Genomic DNA, 18,252 nt, shown 5'->3' on the forward strand with positions numbered 1-18,252 from the left:
CGTACAGAGCAACGAACCAGGACTTGATGGCGTTAGTATTTTCTGGGATGAAGCCATACGTCCACCCGACGCCCATGACATTCCACACGTCTTCGACGCGAATGGCCTGGGGCGAAGTAGGGATAGTTTTAGCACCATTGTGGAGGGCGCGAAGCCAGATGTCGAAGGCACGGCTCAAGCCGTTGTTCTCCATAGAGATCATTAGCTGGTCAGGTTGAAGGCCAAGCACATGCTTAAAATAAGCAGAGGTACCAGCCATGACGCGTGGGGAGATTGTGAAGTCGAACACACGAGAGCGTTTGGCAGGTGTGTTGACTGTATTGGATCACTCGGCGAGCGGCTTCGCCGATGGAGTGAGGCGGATGGTGAAATCATCTTCTGGGTCGATTTTGATGCTAAAGTACTGTTTACGCTAGGAGCAAGAGTTAGGCGAACTGACTTCATAACGCTAAGATATTGGTTAGTGTGTGTAAACTATTGACGTGGTTAGGCACGAGGCAGAGAATGGCGGAATCGGGGTGAGGAAGGTATGACTCGTCAGGCGAAGACACACTTACATAGAAGCTTGTGGGTCGGAGATCGGAGTCAGGATAAGGTAGGGACCGTAGGCAGAGCGAGCATCATTGGATTTGGGATGCAGAAAGGATCTTGTAGCAGTAGAGCGCTGACTGTTTGAGTTAAGCTGGCTTGAGGCGTTGCGGCCTGGGAATGGTTCGCGAGCGAGAAGTGGGATGGTGTGAGTGACGGCGTCCAGTCACTCTGAACGTCGGTGAGAAAGATGTTGCCAAAAGCATTGGGGTGGAGGTAAGACGCAGAGCAGAACTGATTCGAGTCTAGACAATCGTGAATCTGACTGGCAAGGAGGGTTGTAGTCGTTCAGAAGACGAGAATACGAAAGAGAGTAAGGATAGGAAGAGAGTATATAGAAGTGGCAAAGAAGCGGAAATTTGGAGTCGAGATAAAGGTGGCGGGGAGGGTATGACGGTGCGGTGGGAATGCAGTGGGATTGCGGTAGGAGTGGTGACAGTGAAAGGAAATGAAACTACTGACATCTACTCACGTAACTCGACAAATTAACTGTCACGATAAAGAATGCATTTATCTGGACCACAACCCAAAAAAAACACGAAAGCAGTCCTTGATGAACCTAGGGTATAAGGTAGAAAACTCAGAGCCACATGCTATCCTCGAAGCATCCACTCGGTCCCAATGACGCCCCTTTCCTTGTCCATACCTCACGCAGTATGCAAACCAAAATTGAAAGCAATTCAAACCACCGGTGCCTTTCCTTTCCCTTCAACTTCAGGGCACGCGGGTGATTCACCATCGTCTCCAAGCTCACTATCCTCACCAGCTTCTTTCCAATCTGAGCTCCTTCGACTCATCCTGCCTGTTGCTACCGGATCCTTCGGACTAGCCAATGGGCTTGCAGCAGTAGCCCCAATGCTGCCAGTAATACTGTCTGTTCGGCCATGGCCTGGCAATCCACTTCGAACGCTGACGCCATCAGCATTCTGCTTGCTCGCGTAATAACTATTGCGCTCGCTGCTGAGCGCCGGAGCTGCCACTCCCGAAGAAGAGTAGAGGCTAGCTCGCTCCGCATTTGCAAAGCCGCCCACTCCAGGCCTAGTCGAGGGACTGTAGATTGTGCTGTTGTCTGCGTTGCCAGAGAGTACACTCAGTGGAAGTGAGTCCCGGCTGCCTCCCCACATTGAAGACGGAGCTAAGGCACGGACAGATGCGTTTGTATCAAGTGAGGCTCGCCGGCGGCGCTTCGAAGAAGAGGCCAAGGTCAAAATAGACGCATTGTCCGTAAGAATACCGCCTGCTGTCGCCGCCTGGTAAGAGTGCGGATGTGGTTGGGGTGCTAGATGAGGGGGGATGGCTGAGGGAGGTGGAGAGGTTGGGAACTGGTGGGAGAAGTGCACTGGTGGCACATTCGCAGCAGATGCATTCTGTGCGTGATAAGCCAACACATTCGAAGGTGCGCTTGACTGAATAGTGGTCAAAGTGGTAGTGAGAGAGCGGTCCGAGTGGTTTGGAGAGGAGAATGTGCTTCCACCACTGATTGTATTGCTGTGGCCCGTCTCTGCTTTTGACCGTCCGGAGTGAATCGTTTCGGGATTGGTCGCCACCGTCGGTGCCGTGGACTTGTTGCTTGTTGCAAGTACCCCTTGGTGTCCTGCGGAGGCCTCCTCTACTGACGTAAAGCTCTCGTTGGATCTAGCGGTGGATACGGGGCTCGAAAAAGAGGGATGACCGTTGCCATTGCCACGGAAGTGGCCAGATTGTGGATACGGATTGTTCTTAGCTGCAGACTTCTTTGATTTTGAATGGGCTGCTCCTTGACCTTTCTTTCCTGAAGCGTTCGGAGAGTCGGATGTCGAGGGTTTCAGGTTTGCGAGACGCTTCATCCACCCTGTGAACGGCCGCTTGCGCATAGTGTTGCGGTCTTTTGTCATAACAATTAGCAGGAGTCCACAGGTGATTGAGAAAATTAGCGGAGAGGGACTGAAGACATACCATGGGGCCCTGACGCGGGTTCGGCGGTGGCCATTCCGTTTCAATGCCAGAGAATAAGGCGATGACAGAGTGTAGCGGCAGTTCAGCTGTGCAAGCAGTGGACGGTGGGAGCACTTGGCGGTTAATTTGCAGGCCTGGGGAGGCTCTACGTGGAATATATTAGACGATGACGAGGCTACCGGGGTAGCAGAACGGAGACACAGCTGTGCGCGGTACGGGGAGAGCGAGCGGTGGCTGTATGCTGGAACGCTGGGGCACTGAGGGCCTAGAGAACGAGGTGAGGAGTCGACTAATAGAGATATGACACTTGCGCACAATGCGTTGGGGGAAGGGGGTTGATTCGCAGCGTGTTCAGTCTGTTCGGTGTTGCTGGCTGCTCGGGGGGCGAGTTGAGGCTTTGGGTGGACCGTTTGCGGCTCCTTCCCTAGCCACAACGGCTCGCGCCACAGGGCTCGCGAAATGGCGACCTAGCACCAAGGGCCAGCAGAGAGCTTCCATATCACCCACATCGCCTCAGCATGGGCGGATGATAGTCGCCTCCATGGAACGCTATGGCCTGGGAATTCAGCCTCGAACTATACTGCCCTTGCCGGCAGATGTGGCCTCTCAGATCAAATCGTCGACGGTTATTACTTCTCTCAGTGCAGTCGTTGTAGAGCTCCTGAAAAATGCTCTAGATGCCACTGCTACCAAGGTCGAGGCAACTGTTGACTTTGGACGAGGTAGCTGTTCTGTGGAAGATGATGGCTTGGGGATAGCTCCTATTGAATTTAGAGAAGAGGGGGCCTTAGGGAAGCCGTATTGTTCGCAGCCTTTCTCCAACCTGAAGACACAAGCTCATAGTGCTGCAGACACGTCAAAGTACTACTCGCATGAGGCGAGCCTTGGCTGCCACGGCACCTTCCTAGCATCCCTCGCCGCCATGTCCCTTCTTACCATCACCTCGCATCACCACGAGCACCGCTCGCATAACTCTATAACATTCCATCACTCCAAAGCTATAGACAGACAGCTACCGACACTTGCGCAGCATGAGCTTAGCAATCAGAAGCACGGCACCCGAGTAGTAGTCAGAAATCTTTTCGGAAATCTGCCTGTGCGAGTTAAACAAAGAGCCGTGATGGTGGTACACAAAGCAGAGCATGATCGGCAATGGGAGTTGCTAAAGAGGGAAGTTACGGGCCTCTTGCTCAGTTGGCGGCAGCCAGTATCGATTCGAGTTCGAGACGCAGACAACAAAACAATGTTCATCTTTAATAGCAAGTCTCCCGCATTCTCAACTGATTCTAGGGATACGGATATCAACAAACCGCGTTCTGCCGAGCTTCAGTTCTTGCTCAATGTTTTGACACAATCTACATATCTCTCAATCGAAAAGTGGACGTCTTGGGTCCCTGTATCTGCCTCCACTTCACTCGTCTCCGTCAAAGGAGCTATATCTCTGGAACCCGCGCCGAGCAAACATGTACAGTACATCTGTATTGGAGTTCGGCCTCTGTCTATAGATGCTGGACATAACGAGCTGTACGACGAGATCAACCGAGTCTTTGGTCTCTCTAGTTTCGGCACTGTCGGACATAACAGCGATGCCGAAGACAACGAAAAGATTCGCCGACAGAACGATAAGCAATTCAAGAACGACAGGTGCACTAATCGCCAGCTTAGAGGTCGGAAAGGTGTCGACCGATACCCCATGTTTCATTTGCGCATTAACTTAAAAGAGGATCGGAAAGACATGGTACGTGAAGATGAATTCCTCAATAATGAAACAAATCTACAGTCGGTGGTTGAGGTTCTAGATATGATGATCACACGGTGGCTTTCAGTACATGATTTCCGACCCCGAAAGACTCGAAAGAGGAAACGAGTGGGCACTGTTTCGTCAGCTATGAGTTGCTTCGGAGACCAAGAAGATATCACAAATCCAGGTGCCCAATTTCCACTTAGCCGGTGGGTTACAGAAGAAGGGCCCCCAACAGTCAGGTCACTAGAGCCTGGCTTAATGTGCAGAGAGAATTGCAAGAGAAGGAGATCAACCAAACCAACGCCGACCACATCGCTGAAGCAACTACACCAACAGCCGTTCCCTGAGTGGTCCCAGATCAAAAGCGGTAACCCTCGTTTCTATGACACGCTCTGGGGTTTGGGGAAACAAGCTTCACACAGAGGTGTTGGAGCGCCTTCCGTGGGAGTATTTACACCGCCCGAACCAAGGCAGGAAGACCCACCCCCTCCGCTCCTTGTAACATTTGACGACGAACCTACATTGCTCAGCGCTTTCAACACCGTTCCTCCTGCCAACATAGGTTTAGAGAAATCCAAGTCCCCACTCATGCAAGACCGAGATTTTGACAAGGATAAAGACGAAACGATGACATGGATTGATCCATCTATTAAGCAAACCTATATTCCCAATTCCCGGAATGACTGCATCATGCCTTGTCTTTCAACCCGGTCTCGTGGCGATGTTTCCGCCCCGAGCAATGCAAGGACTCTTGATGATTCGAACAAGTCTCTCCGACTTCAACCCAGGTCTAATATTTCCAACGGAACCAATACTCCATGGTTAGATGGACTGTTGAAGACGTGGGATAATCCAATATTCCGGCCAGCGGAGAAGAGCATCCGGCAAGTCACATCAGACGAGTATCAATTTAATAGCAGAGAGCGAAAGCACTTTGATAATCTCGGGTACTCACCCCCCCTCATCGAGCAAGCATTCAACGAGTCATCGGTGCTTGAAGCAAGCAAATTGTCAAAGGAGGGTCTGCAGAATGCAGAGGTGATTGCACAGCTCGACAAAAAGTTCATCCTCATCAAGATGCCATACCCCCCTAATTCCTCGTCAGACCATTCAACTACACCTCACGCCTTGGTCCTAATAGATCAGCATGCAGCTGACGAACGGATCCGCGTTGAATCCTTGATGCACGAGCTCTGCGTCCCACTTTGCAACACAAGATATCCTCCCTACCGTTCAAATCTAGGCCACGAATCTCAAGTAGCCTTTACGATCTTGGAGAAACCTCTTCAATTTATGATCTCACTCCAAGAGCAGGATCTTTTTATCACCCATGCCCGGCGATTTAGTGCCTGGGGGATTCTATTTGATACGCTTAAGCACGAAAGCTCTACGTCGAGATTCTGCAGCACAGGGAGAGTGGAAGCAGTCCTGTCTGTAACAACGCTCCCTCCAAGCATATCGGAGCGCTGTAGAGCCCACCCCAAGCTCCTCATCTCCTTTCTACGTGCCACCGTCTGGAAATTTGCTGAAGATCCGCACCTTCCCCCTCTACCGGTCCAAGAATCACTATGCCCAGCTACCAAGACGGAAGAATTACCCCTGCATTGGATCAGGCGGCTTTCCATATGTCCTCAAGGGCTTGTAGATTTAATCAACTCCCGTGCCTGTCGTTCTGCAATCATGTTCAATGATGAGCTGACCATGGAGCAGTGCGAGGGGCTGGTTGTAAAATTGTCAAAATGCGTATTTCCATTCATGTGTGCTCATGGACGGCCGAGTATGGTCCCTTTGATTGATCTAGACGACGCTGAGGTTAGGAAGTCAGAGGCCGGCCTTAGATTAGAACTTGATGGCGGTGGCAAGAATGGGGGGGGGTTCATCAACGCCTGGAATCTATGGAAGAATTGATGACTCTGAGACGTTTCGGATTGGGACAAACATCATTTAGCGTACACTTTCTTATCTACTAGTTTAAGCGCCAGATATCCAGGAATACCAACCCCTTTGAAACTACTTAGACAATATGTTCTCATCTTCATATTTTTCAGGAAAGTTGAATATATCTGAGCACCATGAGACCCGGAAGGCCACTTGTAACAAGGCGGCCGGGTCAATTAAACGCTCAGGTTCGATCTTGGAACATTGTGAGAGGGCTTATAGCGAAGTTGGGGAATTCGTACAAGCGTGACAAATTGGTTCCGATAGGGGACTAAAACCTTGCAGGCCTTTGCAGAGAGGTCTAGATAGCATGCAAGTGGATGCTGAATGTGTGACGTTGCTTGAAGACGTCGTGGAAAAGAAGACGCTATATCAAGCCTGGTAGGAGGAAAAGGTCTTGCTGGCTAGAGCGGAGGAGGTTGATCGCCTATCGTGTATATACCATTCATACAGATGTAGTTGAACATAATCATAGGGGCAAGTGCAGGTTACAGACATTCGTACCTTTGTGCGGTCATGAATGAGACGTTGAATAGGAAACTGTTGCTGCATGAAAATATTCGTCGCTCAAGGAACGCTAAACTTCATTTGGCTACCGGCAACCCCTGAGAAGCTAACGCCTGTGCGTTCCCAGGATGGTCAATTTTAACATGTCATGTCATTTGGTCTAAACATTTCCATTCTCCACGCTCTGCTCCTTCCTGTACAATGGTCATACAATCATATCATCGCAAATGTACCGTCTAGGTTGCTGTCTATGCCGCCTGCCGTCCAAACTCCGGCGTCGTGCCCGCCGCTCACGCCTCTTCACCATGTTCATCCTAGTCACAGTATTCCTCTTGATAGTCTCGCCTTTCTACACTGTCTATAAACCGCCGACGCTGTTGATCAAATACTTTCAATACAGGTGGCCCGATGTTCTGTGGCAGGTTTCCACGCCATCTAAAATCGTAGCATTAACGATTGACGACGGACCATCCGAGTACACGTCGCAAATCATGGAAATCCTGAAAGAAAACAACGTCGCTGCGACATTCTTTATTATTGGATCACAGGTTCCCGGCAAAGAGGATGTATTAGAGGATTTAGTGCGGAATGGAAATGAACTTGGGAATCACGCTATGCGCGATGAGCCTTCACGATCACTCTCGGACGCAGAGCTCATCCGCCAGATTGATACCGTGGAAACACTTATCCATCGCGCCTACGACGCTGCAGATTTGGGGCATCCGGCCCGCTATTTTCGGCCTGGATCGGGATTCTTTTCTGGGAGAATGAGAAAGAGGCTCGAGATGTTGAAGTACAGACTTGTGCTTGGTAGCATCTATCCCCATGATCCGCAGATTCCGTATTGGAGAGTCAATGCGAGGCATATATTGAGTATGATGAGGCCAGGAGGCATTATCATTTGCCATGATAGGAGGAGCTGGACGATTCCAATGCTGAAAAACGTCATTCCGGAAATTAAGAAGAGAGGTTATCGGATTACAACTGTTTCGGGATTGGTTAGGCAAGCGCCTATTCCTAGTACAATTCCTAATACATAAGCTATACCACTATCTTGAGGTCGCTAAAAACTCTGCGTCGCAACAGCAACGCACCACCCATAGCCTCATCCCTGAGCATACCCAAGTATTCGTCCGAGACGCCAAATACTCCTCCCACAGGCAAGGTGGCCCTCCTAAATAAGCAAACATCGAATTTTTTTAATTTTTTTTGGGATTTTTTCACTTCCCATCATGTCCTATATGACCCCCAAAATTCATAATAATGAGATAAAAACTGGTCGCTTCAAGAACGATGGTCTAGAAGTCTCAGCCTCCCTCTCCTTTACATTTATTATTTTTTGGGCCAGACACACGTGGATTTTTTGGTGTGAAACTAATAAATAGGTTTTAACGTAATTTGACTGACTCAAAGAAATTGAGGAGCTGCGTTGAAGGTTGAAGGAGGTTCGACGAGTCGGCAATCTCGGCACCAAACAAAGCCTCTGGCGCAGGAACATTTTCGCAATCTCCAGGGCGACAAGGCCAGCGCCAGACATGGACCTAGCATATATATACAAGCCCCAAAGTCTTCCAAATATCATTATAAGATACTCCTACCATTTCCTCACTCTTCCAAACCTGCAAAAGCCATGTAATATGTAGTATGTTACGACCACCAAAAGAGCCGGTAAGGACACTCTCGTTGCCATGCACTTTACAAAGGCTTCCGCAACGCACTCTTGAAAGGAATAATCTTTACCTTCTCCCAATCCCACACCTTTCCAGTAACATAAACATCTTTCTGCAACCTCTCTACCACCTCCTCCCTTGTCTTTGCACCAATCAGCATAGCTGAGCCTGCCATTTTTGGAACTTCGCCTTCCTTAATCGGCTCTTCGAGCATAGCGCCTAGATATCTGTTAACACTATTCCCAGTGCGGGCAATTACCATTACTTATAGTGAAGGACAGCAAGAGAGGGGGAAACCGTACCACCAAACAACCAAAACCACTCCGGATCCTCTTTCAATCCCGCCAGATGTTGTTGTCTTACGCTCAATCGCCTCTGCAGCGCACCCTCAAAATCCGGACAGATAACTAGCCATTCTTGAACAGGTGTTGTTGACGTCGCCATTCTTCTTAATTGTGCTCTTTGCGCCGGAATCGTAATTGTAGATAACTTTAGTGTGGCGCGAGGTATGCGTGTGAAATCGAATTGGTGTGTTTGGCTGAAGATGCGAGGTCGGAGGGTGAGCATATGTATGCGGGTGCGGTGGATGGATGTGGGGTTGTGAGTAAGATTTTGGCGAGTGGAGGTCTGGACCGAGAGGGTTAGGGATAAAGGGGTGTGGGAGTGAAGGGATTGAGAGATTACTTTGAGCTGCTGCTTGCAGATGGGATAGAGGGGTTGAGGAGGTTGGTATCGGTTTGTAGGTTGCAAGGCGTGCGTAGGGCGTGCGTAGGGAGTGTAGGCTTGTGTCGCGGGATGCTTCCGCCGGTGAGATTTGGAGAACCTCTTCAAAGCCAAGAAGCGAGATAATTGTTTCAATTCCACCCTTTGACCTGAGCAGCGTCTGATTATTAACAGTTTACGTCTTATTCTTCAGTATTAAGTAAAGATGGAAAGGGTTATGTTGGTCTATTCCTCCGTTAAAGGACGCAAGTCTGAGGTACCTAAATTGTCGAAGGCTAAATATAATACGAAATCACGTGGACACAACTATCTTGTGGCCACCTCAACGGTGTTCTCCGTAGTGTCTTAATAGTGTTTCATACTTTCTTCTGTTCTTTATCTATTTGATTTGATGAAGTAATTCGCCACACTTTCTGCAATTCCTTGCCCTTATCTCCACGTGAGTCCTTGTCAAATTACCCCAACCACGCGCTCGCTCATGTTTCTATCGATAACGCCGCATAAACAATGAACCGCACGGTCTTATTATTCCAATTTTACTCCATGTAGACGCAAGCATGGCACCCTCCATTCCCGTTACCGTGCCCGACTACAAGAATGTCCCGCACTCATACAAACTCCCCGTCGCGCATCGCGAGGTCGTTCGGACCTTCTCCAAGCTCTCGCGCCTCAGCCTCATATCGCTCGTGCACCAATGGCTCACGAAGAAGAATCGCGAGTTCTGCAGGCCGTATCTTAAGGCGGACGAGGACCCGAATGAGAAGGATAGACAGGTTTACGAACCCGCAGAGAGCTATGAGGACTTACAGGATATATACAAAGAACTAGCGGCGCGCAAGGGCGGAAGGAAAGAGGTGGTAGATCGTATACTAGAGGGGGACTGGAGGAATGGCATATCTATGTTCCAGCTTGCAACAGCAGAGGTACACCATCTACTCGAGCACCCAGGAGCTCTGCGCTGGAACGCGAGACGCCTGACCAAGATCCGGAATCCCAGATTGCTGGAGACAGATATGGAGGTTACGAACGAGTCGGAGCACCTTCCGCGCTTCCAGGCGCAGACTTTCATGATGAATCTGGCGAAGGAGCTTCTACCGTTGATGAAGGCGCATCTTTTTATCACAAGGGTTAAGACATTACCGATGACGATCCTGCGCGTCTATATGCATGACTCACCGTACAGCACCGAGGCTTCCCTCGCTATGGATACAAGTGGGCCCGATGGGGCAAAGGCTGTGTTCTTCATTTGGCCGAATGGATCTCCATTTGTCTTTGTGTCTCTGTCTACCCACCTCGGCCAAGCGGTGGGAGATGAAGGGCGACATCTCCGCGACGTAGTTGACCAAGCTATCCCAAAAGCTTTCTCAAGACCATCAGCGCGGTATCAGCTGCTAGGCACAAATTTCTCTGCAAGGACTTTAACAGCTTTGTTGACATACCGCGGCCCCGGCAAAACAAATGCTGCAGCAGGAGGTTGGAGTATATTTGCAGATCACAGCTTCAATCAGAGCGTGCTTGACTACATAACCGCTCCTCGGCCTTCCCAGGAGAAGAAAAGAGCTTCTGATAAAGAGAGTGCAGCTGAGGCTGTTAAGCCCGGCCCAGGGCGTCCAAAACGAGTCGTTGATGAAATGGAGACGCTAAAAGTTAAGAGAAGAAGAAAAATCGCCGAGGGTCGATTCGGAAGCTCTGCGAAGCTAGGCGACGGCCAAGGTGTCGAACGATTCGAGGTCCGCATTGATGATCCCTTTCCAACCATCTCAAACAGCAATGGCCTACAACGAGACCACAACATTTCTGAGATTAGCAATGCACCTGCAGGACGGCGTAGTCGCCGAGGCCGACCCCCGCTCCTCGATCGATCCACCGAAGACATGGAAGACACCCGGAACGAAGACGACGGTCTATGGATCCCAGATGTCCGTCTCACATTCTCAGGCACCCATGTATTTGCAGGTATCAGACAACTCGTCGAAGGTGGCGCTATCGACGGCGAGAAGATGCCAGGCTGGATGACAGGCGAGGCAGGGGTTACTCTCGGCTCCGTAAAATCTGGGAGGATGAGAACGAAAGGCGAAATTCAAGGTGTATGAGCAATAAGCTTGGCGTTCAGGTAGGATACCCCAAGTTTACACTAAGCCGCGGAGTTTGTATATAACTATCGCGTTGTTTTTAGGTTGGATCAATTCGTGTAATGATATGATTGTGTCTTGTTTCTTTCGGTCAAGTCAGATTTAGAAGGTTGTCAACAACGAGAGCCCAGAATTGCGATATGCTAGTTTTGTAGAACAGCCAACCCCGGAAAACTAGCTTGCAACATCCGGTGATTCCTATCCAATGTCATCCTGCTTTCTCTTCCACTAAAGACGTCTCTCAACTATTTCCCCACCTTTCTACGCCCAGTCCTTCGTAAAAATCCAACCAGAACCTTAGACTTATCCATTTTCTTCCGCTTCTCACTCTTCTTCACCACTCTTCCTCCACCCGTCCCTTTCTTAGTAAATCTACTCATAAGAGCACCTTTCACGGCCCTCCCTCCCTTCGTCCTTAAAATCCCTCAACTTCATCCTCATCCATCTTTTCTTCATCACCTTTCCCCTCATCTACTTCCCCATCCTCAACGCCCTTCGCTCCCACCTCCCTCTCGTCCTGCCCAATCCTCACCCCAACATCCGCCCCCTCCCTCCCCAAAACCCAAGCCACCTTCTCAACATCCCCAGCCCCGACCCCCAACCTTTCCCTCACCCTCCTAACCCTCTCCACCAACCCTACATACTCCTTCACCGAATACGCAATCTTCCTCTTCCACCCACTTCCTTCATCCCACATCATCCACCTCAATAGCTCGTCTGAAAAAAAAGGAACTTCATATGGAGCATAGACAGATAGGAGGAGGGAGGCTGTGGCTGGCCCGATGCCTTTTATCTCCGTTAGGATTTTTAGACTCGGGAGTGGAGATGGAGATGGAGATTTTAGGGAGGAAGAGAGAAGGGTTTTGAATGCCTTCCGTATTGTGGATTGGATTAGATTTGGAGGATTGGATTGGACCAGTTGTAACAGTTTTGGGCGGAATACCCCGTGTTTCCTGTGTTATTTATACTCAGTCTTCAGCCTTCCTGTCACAGCTGCCAACAAATACAAATCCATATCCATGTGCAAATCTCGAGAGTTTCGCGAGGACGCGGGACTAGCGTACAGTTTCCATTCCACCAGTTTCTCGACTTCGTCTTTCGAGAGAAAGGCGTCGTCGTCTTCCTTCCTCTTAGCGACTTTGACGGGAATCGTGTCGTATCGAAGGGCATCCAGGTCTCGCAAACGTTCAGGGACAGAAGCTGGGTATCGGGATAATATGTTGTTGAATGTATCCAGGGTAATAGATTCCGGTCTTAGGGATGTCATGGCCTTGACAGAGGGCGGCTGGTGTGGTGTGGTGCGGAGATAGGCATACAGCTCCGGCCACCTAATGACTCACCTCGGCTGACAATGCTTGGCAACACCAAGCCTTAATAACTTATACCTTGCACAGTCCTTTTAAAATTTAAGGTAGTTTTAACTTAACAACAGCTACTAACACATTAACAAGGTCTTAATAAAAAGCTATAAGTGTATACTACTATGTGTCGCGTATACTAAGAGCCTTTAGCTCGAGCTTAGAGCCTAGTCTGCGGCTTAGGATCTAGAGATAGTTTGTTCTAAAGCTTATTGTATATAAGAAGTGTAACAAGGTAGACACAGTTAACCACGTGGCCTTCTCTTGTTTATAGAGGGTTAGGCTAGACTAGAGACAACTGCTAATGCTAGTGCTAGCCCTAGCATTATCTATATATATATTATACTATGCGAGAATACTTAGCTTAAGTATTCTTGTGCGTACCTTTTAGTACAGTGGAGAAAGTTGTATAGTATTAACTTAGCAGGTAGGGCGCTTACTTTACTATATAATACTTAAGTTACTGTGAGAGGTATCGAGCAGGAAACACAGGTCACAGAGAGGAATGCAGGATAGGGGGTGTAACGAGAGAGAGTAAACCTTAGGGTCGGAGGCAGAGGTACAGGGGCCGAGGAGCCTATGTACCCCGTCCCAAGCCTAGGGTACTCAGGGGTTGGATAGCTGTAACATAATCGTGACATAGCCTCCCCTCTTCTTAGATGTTACGATATCCACTTACTAGTCACGTGCTAAGCAGGACGCGAGGTTCAGTGCGCGGGCCCGGGAGGGGTTATGATACAGGTAGAGAATAGTTACGCAGCTAGGGTATACAGTCCCAGGTCGTAACTAGAGGGCAGTAGAGATAGGTAGGCTAATTGTGGTTTGTTCCTTAGAACTGTATAAGAAGCAGGAAAACAATCTTGTAAAGATAATAATTAGAGTGTATATATAGTATAAGATATATAAAAGCAATAATGTCTTTAGAAACAATTATAGCTACTTAGTTTTATTATAAAAATAAAACTAAACTTTAATTACATCTCTTTAACTATAGTTAAGATTAAGACTATATACTTACTATAGTAACTGTTCTAACTGTAGTGACTGTTGTGTCCGCAGATTCTTGTCTGCAGTCGCTGCAGTCGCTGCGGTCACTGCAGTCAGCTATACCTAATTAGTATACTATAATCTAATCGTTCTAGCTAGGTTGTGCTAAGCCTAATAGTAAGTAGCTAAGAGAGCTGTCTACTAATAATAATTATACAATTCTAGCGCTGTCTAACACTTACTTACAGCCTTATTTTAGGTTATAACACATAGCTTTTTCTCTCTAGCAGCGTTCTTACTGCTTTGTAACACTTGCTATAAGTGTTAAAAGTTTTTTATATTTAGTAAGCATTTTTATATAAATCTATTTGTGTGACGGTGCTGCTTGTCAAGCTCTGCTGCTAGTCACATGATCTTGCTAAGGGTTAAGCGAGCGCGCTAGCGCCTTAGCGCTGCGCAAGCTTTTCTCTCGCGAAAACCCTTCGCCTCCTTCACTCCCCATTCTAGTTTAGCTGAAATAGAGCTAACCTACTCTACCTTGCTTCCCTAGCTCTATACAGTAGTAGAGACAGTGTTTGTTATCACATTAAACTAGAATTAATCCTATTTTAGCTAGAGAACAGCGGCATAATATTTAGGTTAAACTACGCAGTTAGCTTTAAGAGCTTAATCTGTTAACTAACCTTTATTAAAAAGATCTACTAGTATAACTAGGCTAAGCCTTAGTTTGTTAACAATAGCTATCTGCCTTTAAAGCCCTAGTTAGGCTAGGCAACTAAAGCAACACTAAGTAGTAGTTAGATTACTACAACCTTATTAAGAAGCCCTAAGCTAGAAGCGCTGCTCTAGTTTAAATTAACTGTAAAGAGGAGCCTACACTGTTACTGCACAACGCGAAGAGAGCTGCAGGCTCTGTATAAAACCACTACCACCTTTAATCCCCTGCTACATAATTAGAAGCTCTAAGGCAGTAGGCATCTTACAGGCCTAGAGACAGCAGGCCTACTAACATCTACTGTACAGCTAGCAGCACTAATAGCTAAAAGTAATACATACACATTTAGACAGCAAAAGAGCAGATGTAGTAGACTTAGCTAGTAGTTCTCTTGGTCACGTTAACTTAGAAGCTAGGTTGCAGTCTCTAGGTAGCTATAGGCAGACAAGACTAGCCTAGAGGAGAATACCTGCAGGTGGCACAATCTGCATAAGCTCTAGCTAGTATGCTAGGTGTACATTAGTAATAATAATAGGCTGCTCTGCTAGCAGCATTAACAATAGCTGCACTGCCTGCAGTAGATAATAGCTGCACCGCTAGCAGCATTAACAATAGACTGCCCCGCTAGCAGCATTGACTATAGCTGCACCGCCTGCAGTAGACAAAGGCTGCTCTACCTGCAGCATCGACACAGCTGCACCGCCAGCAGCACCACCGCCCCATCTGCTTCACCCTCTCGGGACCTAAAGCGGCACTACTAACTAATTAGCTGCACTGCTAGCAGCATCACTAACTAGCTAGCTGCACTGCTAGCAGCATTAAACTAATACTAGCATAGGGAAACTCTTAAAGCTTAAGATGCGGGTAGACCCTATTAGATACTATTATACTTTATACCCTACAACACTAGTTGTTACAACCTTATTATTAGTTGTAAGCTACTAAAGAAAGTAGGCGTATAGATTAACTATAAGAACTGTGTAGTAAGATAGCTAGAGGATAACAAGCTAATTAATTATAAACGCAACATTAACATCTTTATACACAGCTTGTCTCTAGAGATAAACCTAAGTTACTAAGAAGACACTAAGCAACGCAATAAACTTATAAGTGTAGCTGCGCTCTAACTAGCAGGTAAATAAAAGGTAACTAAGCATTTTGTATATAAGAAGAACTTTAAGAAGATGTGTAACTAGCTTAGCACTCTAAAGCTAAGCTTATAACTCTATTATAGAAATTACTATAACTTAACTATGTTACATAATACACTTATTAATGCTAGTCTAAATATTAATATAATAAGTCCTACTACCTTTATATTACATGCTTAATAAAAGAAAGTTATTATTAGTTTTATATAAGTGTGTATAAAGTAAAGAAGCTTATTTAGAATTATTAAGAAAAAATAAACTAGCTTAATCTAGAGAAGAAGCTCTGCTAGTTAATTTAACAAAAGCTTCTAGCACTGTTATATGCAGGAGCTACACTAGCCTACTTCTTTAAAAAGGACTCTAACAAGCTTCTACTTTACTATAAAAAAGTTAACTATAATATTTAGCTTATAGTAAAGAACACATTATTAAGTAGCTTACTATATAGTATATTACTAAAGCAACTTAAGCTAGTTAAAATCTACTTTAATAATTACTTATAACATAGTTTTATTACATATAGCAGCGCTAGCTATGTGTCTCTAGTGCTGTTTACTAAGAAGCTAAAAGAGAGGTAGTAGTTCTATGTTAACTACTAAAAGCTTAATATAATTATAAAAAAAGATGCGTACCTAGTTCTCTTAATCTAGAAGACTTTTACCTGCCTAGCGTGTACTAATGTGTTTACTAAGCTAGACATATAATAAGCCTTTTACTGCATCTGTCTAAATAAGAAGGTAGAGAACTTTACTATCTTTTAAACATAATATAGCAACTATAAATACTATATACTACTATTTAGCTTATGTAACAGACTAGCTATGTTTTAACACTATATTAATAAGGTGCTTTATAGCTTACTAGATAAAACTTATATAGCATACCTTAATAACATCTCTATTTACTTAAAAAACTTATTCTAACATAAGAAATATATTACATAGATGCTATATTAACTACTAGACACTAGTTTTTAAGTAAACATTAAGAAAAGTAAGTTTACTATTATAAAGACAAAGTTTCTAGGTCTAATTATTAGTACTAACAGCATGTAAAAAAAACTAAGAGAAGGTAGCAGCTATATATAAATAGCCTGTACTAATATTAATTAAAAGCTTATATTTTTTTCTAAGGTTTTAAAACTTTTACTAAGTATTTCTAAAGAACTATAAACGCATTATATAACTACTTATAAAGCTACTTAAGTGTAGTGCTTAGCACTACTTTAAAGAATATAAGCTAGCAGCTTTTAATTAAGCTAAGGACTTAATGCTATTAGACGCTGTCCTTGCACACTACTTGTTTGTTACAGTCTATGGTTGGACCAACGTAACTCCACCCGAAGTACTCCACAATCTAGCTAGGTTGGGGCAGGGCTCGCTTACGAACCAGTTGGAGGATGCGGAGGCAGCACAGCTGCTGTGACGGTCCTACGCAGAGAGCTCTGTCGCGCGTCACATGACGAGCTGCCCGTGCAGCCAATCAGGATATAGGGGGTGCGACTGGCGCAACACTATTAGTTTGCTTAGCGCTAGCGTCCTTGCTAGCGCCTTAGCGCTGCAAGCACTTCTTCTGCAGAGCTGCCCTTAAAGCTCCCTTTCTCCTCTCTATCTTAGTGTAGCTAAAATAAAGCTAACTTACTCTGCTATGCTTTTCTAGCTTTATATAGTAGTAGAGACAGTGCTTATTATTATATTACACTAAGATTATTTTATTTAGCTAGAGGACAGCAACATAATATTTAGGTCTACTATGCAGTTAGCTTTAAAAGCTTAATCTGCTAACTAACTTTTACTTAGACAGATCTGCTAGTACAACTAGGCTAAGCTTTAGTTTGTTAATAATAGCTATCTGCCTTAAAGCCCTAGTTAGGCTAAGCAACTATAAAAGTAACACTAAGTAATAATTAGATTATTGCACTTTATTAAAGAGCTCTAAGCTAGGAGCGCTGCTACTCTAGTTTAAATTAACTGTAGGGGGGGGCCTACTATACTAACTACCACCGCAACAACGCGAAGAGAGCTGCAGGCTCTGTACAAACCCACGTACGAACCCACCACTAATCAACTATCAGCCCCACCGTCACCAGACCTAGGGCTCACACTACACTATACCTCTGCAGACTGCTAGACCCTAGAGTAGAAAGAAAAAGCTAAAAGCACTAGAATAAAAAAGCTATTAAAGATTAAAATACACATTAATTCTACTACCTAGCCTACTAGTAACGCCTATACGCCTAAACTAAGGACGCTGCTATGCTAGGCCTAGTTCTATACTAATAATGTGTTTAAGAAGGACTACGCTATTAAGACTGCGCACGTGCGCGCTTAGTAAGCTTAAAAAGCACTATTATTTTAAATAAAGGCTATTACTTAGAGTACTACTAATTATAATTTAATTAGCCTCTACCTAGACCTACTAAACCTTATAGCTATAGATTACGCAGTTATAGTAAATAAGCTACTATAGTAGTTATTAAAAGTGTAAGCTTACTAAGACTATACTAATACTCTTACTAAAGTAGTTAACATAGTAGAAGCTAAGTAAGTAAAAGTTAGTAAAAAGCTATAAAAGCTTTAAAGCTTACTAAATAAAACTCTTAAACACCTAGCTAATTATAAAAATAAAGTTAAAAAACTTAAAGCTACTGCTACACTAGCGTGTAATTAATTATTTTTCTTAGATAAAGCTTATTAAGCGCTAAAAGGCACACTTACACTAACTATACTAAAAAAGTAACTATAATTTAACCTAGCTATACTAAAAACGCCTAACCTTTTTTATATTAGTACTATAAGCTAAGA

The 18,252-nt window shown here is 45.7% G+C and overlaps 6 protein-coding genes across 6 annotated transcripts; 3 read left to right on the forward strand and 3 right to left on the reverse strand.

Annotated features, from left to right (window-relative positions):
* Positions 1-1,161: 1,161 nt before the first annotated feature.
* On the reverse strand, positions 1,162-2,880 carry BDR25DRAFT_292970 (uncharacterized protein). The gene is made up of 2 exons (XM_033688686.1): positions 2,524-2,880; positions 1,162-2,452 (listed from the first exon to the last, which is right to left on the reverse strand). Exons 1-2 carry the CDS (start codon positions 2,555-2,557, stop codon positions 1,269-1,271), a joined length of 1,218 nt encoding a protein of 405 aa, XP_033543971.1. The 5' UTR covers positions 2,558-2,880; the 3' UTR covers positions 1,162-1,268.
* Positions 2,881-3,055: 175 nt separating this feature from the next.
* BDR25DRAFT_305903 (uncharacterized protein) lies at positions 3,056-6,227 on the forward strand. Its single transcript, XM_033690516.1, has 2 exons — positions 3,056-3,326; positions 3,375-6,227. The coding sequence occupies exons 1-2, from the start codon at positions 3,065-3,067 to the stop codon at positions 6,173-6,175; spliced, it is 3,063 nt and encodes a 1,020-aa protein (XP_033543972.1). The 5' UTR covers positions 3,056-3,064; the 3' UTR covers positions 6,176-6,227.
* Positions 6,228-7,017: 790 nt separating this feature from the next.
* Positions 7,018-7,752, forward strand: BDR25DRAFT_317341 (putative polysaccharide deacetylase; the record flags this gene model as incomplete). Its single annotated transcript, XM_033691669.1, has 1 exon — positions 7,018-7,752. One exon carries the CDS (start codon positions 7,018-7,020, stop codon positions 7,750-7,752), a length of 735 nt encoding a protein of 244 aa, XP_033543973.1.
* Positions 7,753-8,407: 655 nt separating this feature from the next.
* BDR25DRAFT_235898 (uncharacterized protein) lies at positions 8,408-8,826 on the reverse strand (the record flags this gene model as incomplete). Its single annotated transcript, XM_033685534.1, has 2 exons — positions 8,408-8,601; positions 8,685-8,826. 2 exons carry the CDS (start codon positions 8,824-8,826, stop codon positions 8,408-8,410), a joined length of 336 nt encoding a protein of 111 aa, XP_033543974.1.
* Positions 8,827-9,619: 793 nt separating this feature from the next.
* BDR25DRAFT_345277 (CHL4-domain-containing protein) lies at positions 9,620-11,198 on the forward strand (the record flags this gene model as incomplete). Its single annotated transcript, XM_033694033.1, has 1 exon — positions 9,620-11,198. Exon 1 carries the CDS (start codon positions 9,663-9,665, stop codon positions 11,196-11,198), a length of 1,536 nt encoding a protein of 511 aa, XP_033543975.1. The 5' UTR covers positions 9,620-9,662.
* A 36-nt stretch (positions 11,199-11,234) lies between these two features.
* BDR25DRAFT_395579 (uncharacterized protein) lies at positions 11,235-14,084 on the reverse strand (the record flags this gene model as incomplete). Its single annotated transcript, XM_033698384.1, has 11 exons — positions 11,235-11,321; positions 11,356-11,415; positions 11,495-11,661; positions 11,697-12,190; positions 12,239-12,565; positions 13,093-13,135; positions 13,181-13,216; positions 13,282-13,381; positions 13,641-13,680; positions 13,992-14,000; positions 14,062-14,084. The coding sequence occupies 11 exons, from the start codon at positions 14,082-14,084 to the stop codon at positions 11,235-11,237; spliced, it is 1,386 nt and encodes a 461-aa protein (XP_033543976.1).
* Between the last annotated feature and the right edge of the window lie 4,168 nt (positions 14,085-18,252).

This window comes from Lindgomyces ingoldianus (assembly GCF_010093535.1).
Source record: "Lindgomyces ingoldianus strain ATCC 200398 unplaced genomic scaffold BDR25scaffold_31, whole genome shotgun sequence".
NCBI lineage: Eukaryota > Fungi > Ascomycota > Dothideomycetes > Pleosporales > Lindgomycetaceae > Lindgomyces > Lindgomyces ingoldianus.

Coding starts and splice junctions, on each gene's coding strand:
- BDR25DRAFT_292970 (XM_033688686.1), bottom strand. CDS start 2,557: ATGGCCACCGCCGAACCCGCGTCAGGGCCCCATG. Junction 2,453..2,523: donor ACCCGCGTCAGGGCCCCATG/GTATGTCTTCAG, acceptor TTATGACAAAAG/ACCGCAACACTATGCGCAAG.
- BDR25DRAFT_305903 (XM_033690516.1), top strand. CDS start 3,065: ATGGAACGCTATGGCCTGGGAATTCAGCCTCGAACTATACTGCCCTTG. Junction 3,327..3,374: donor GGCCTTAGGGAAGCCGTATT/GTTCGCAGCCTT, acceptor ATAGTGCTGCAG/ACACGTCAAAGTACTACTCG.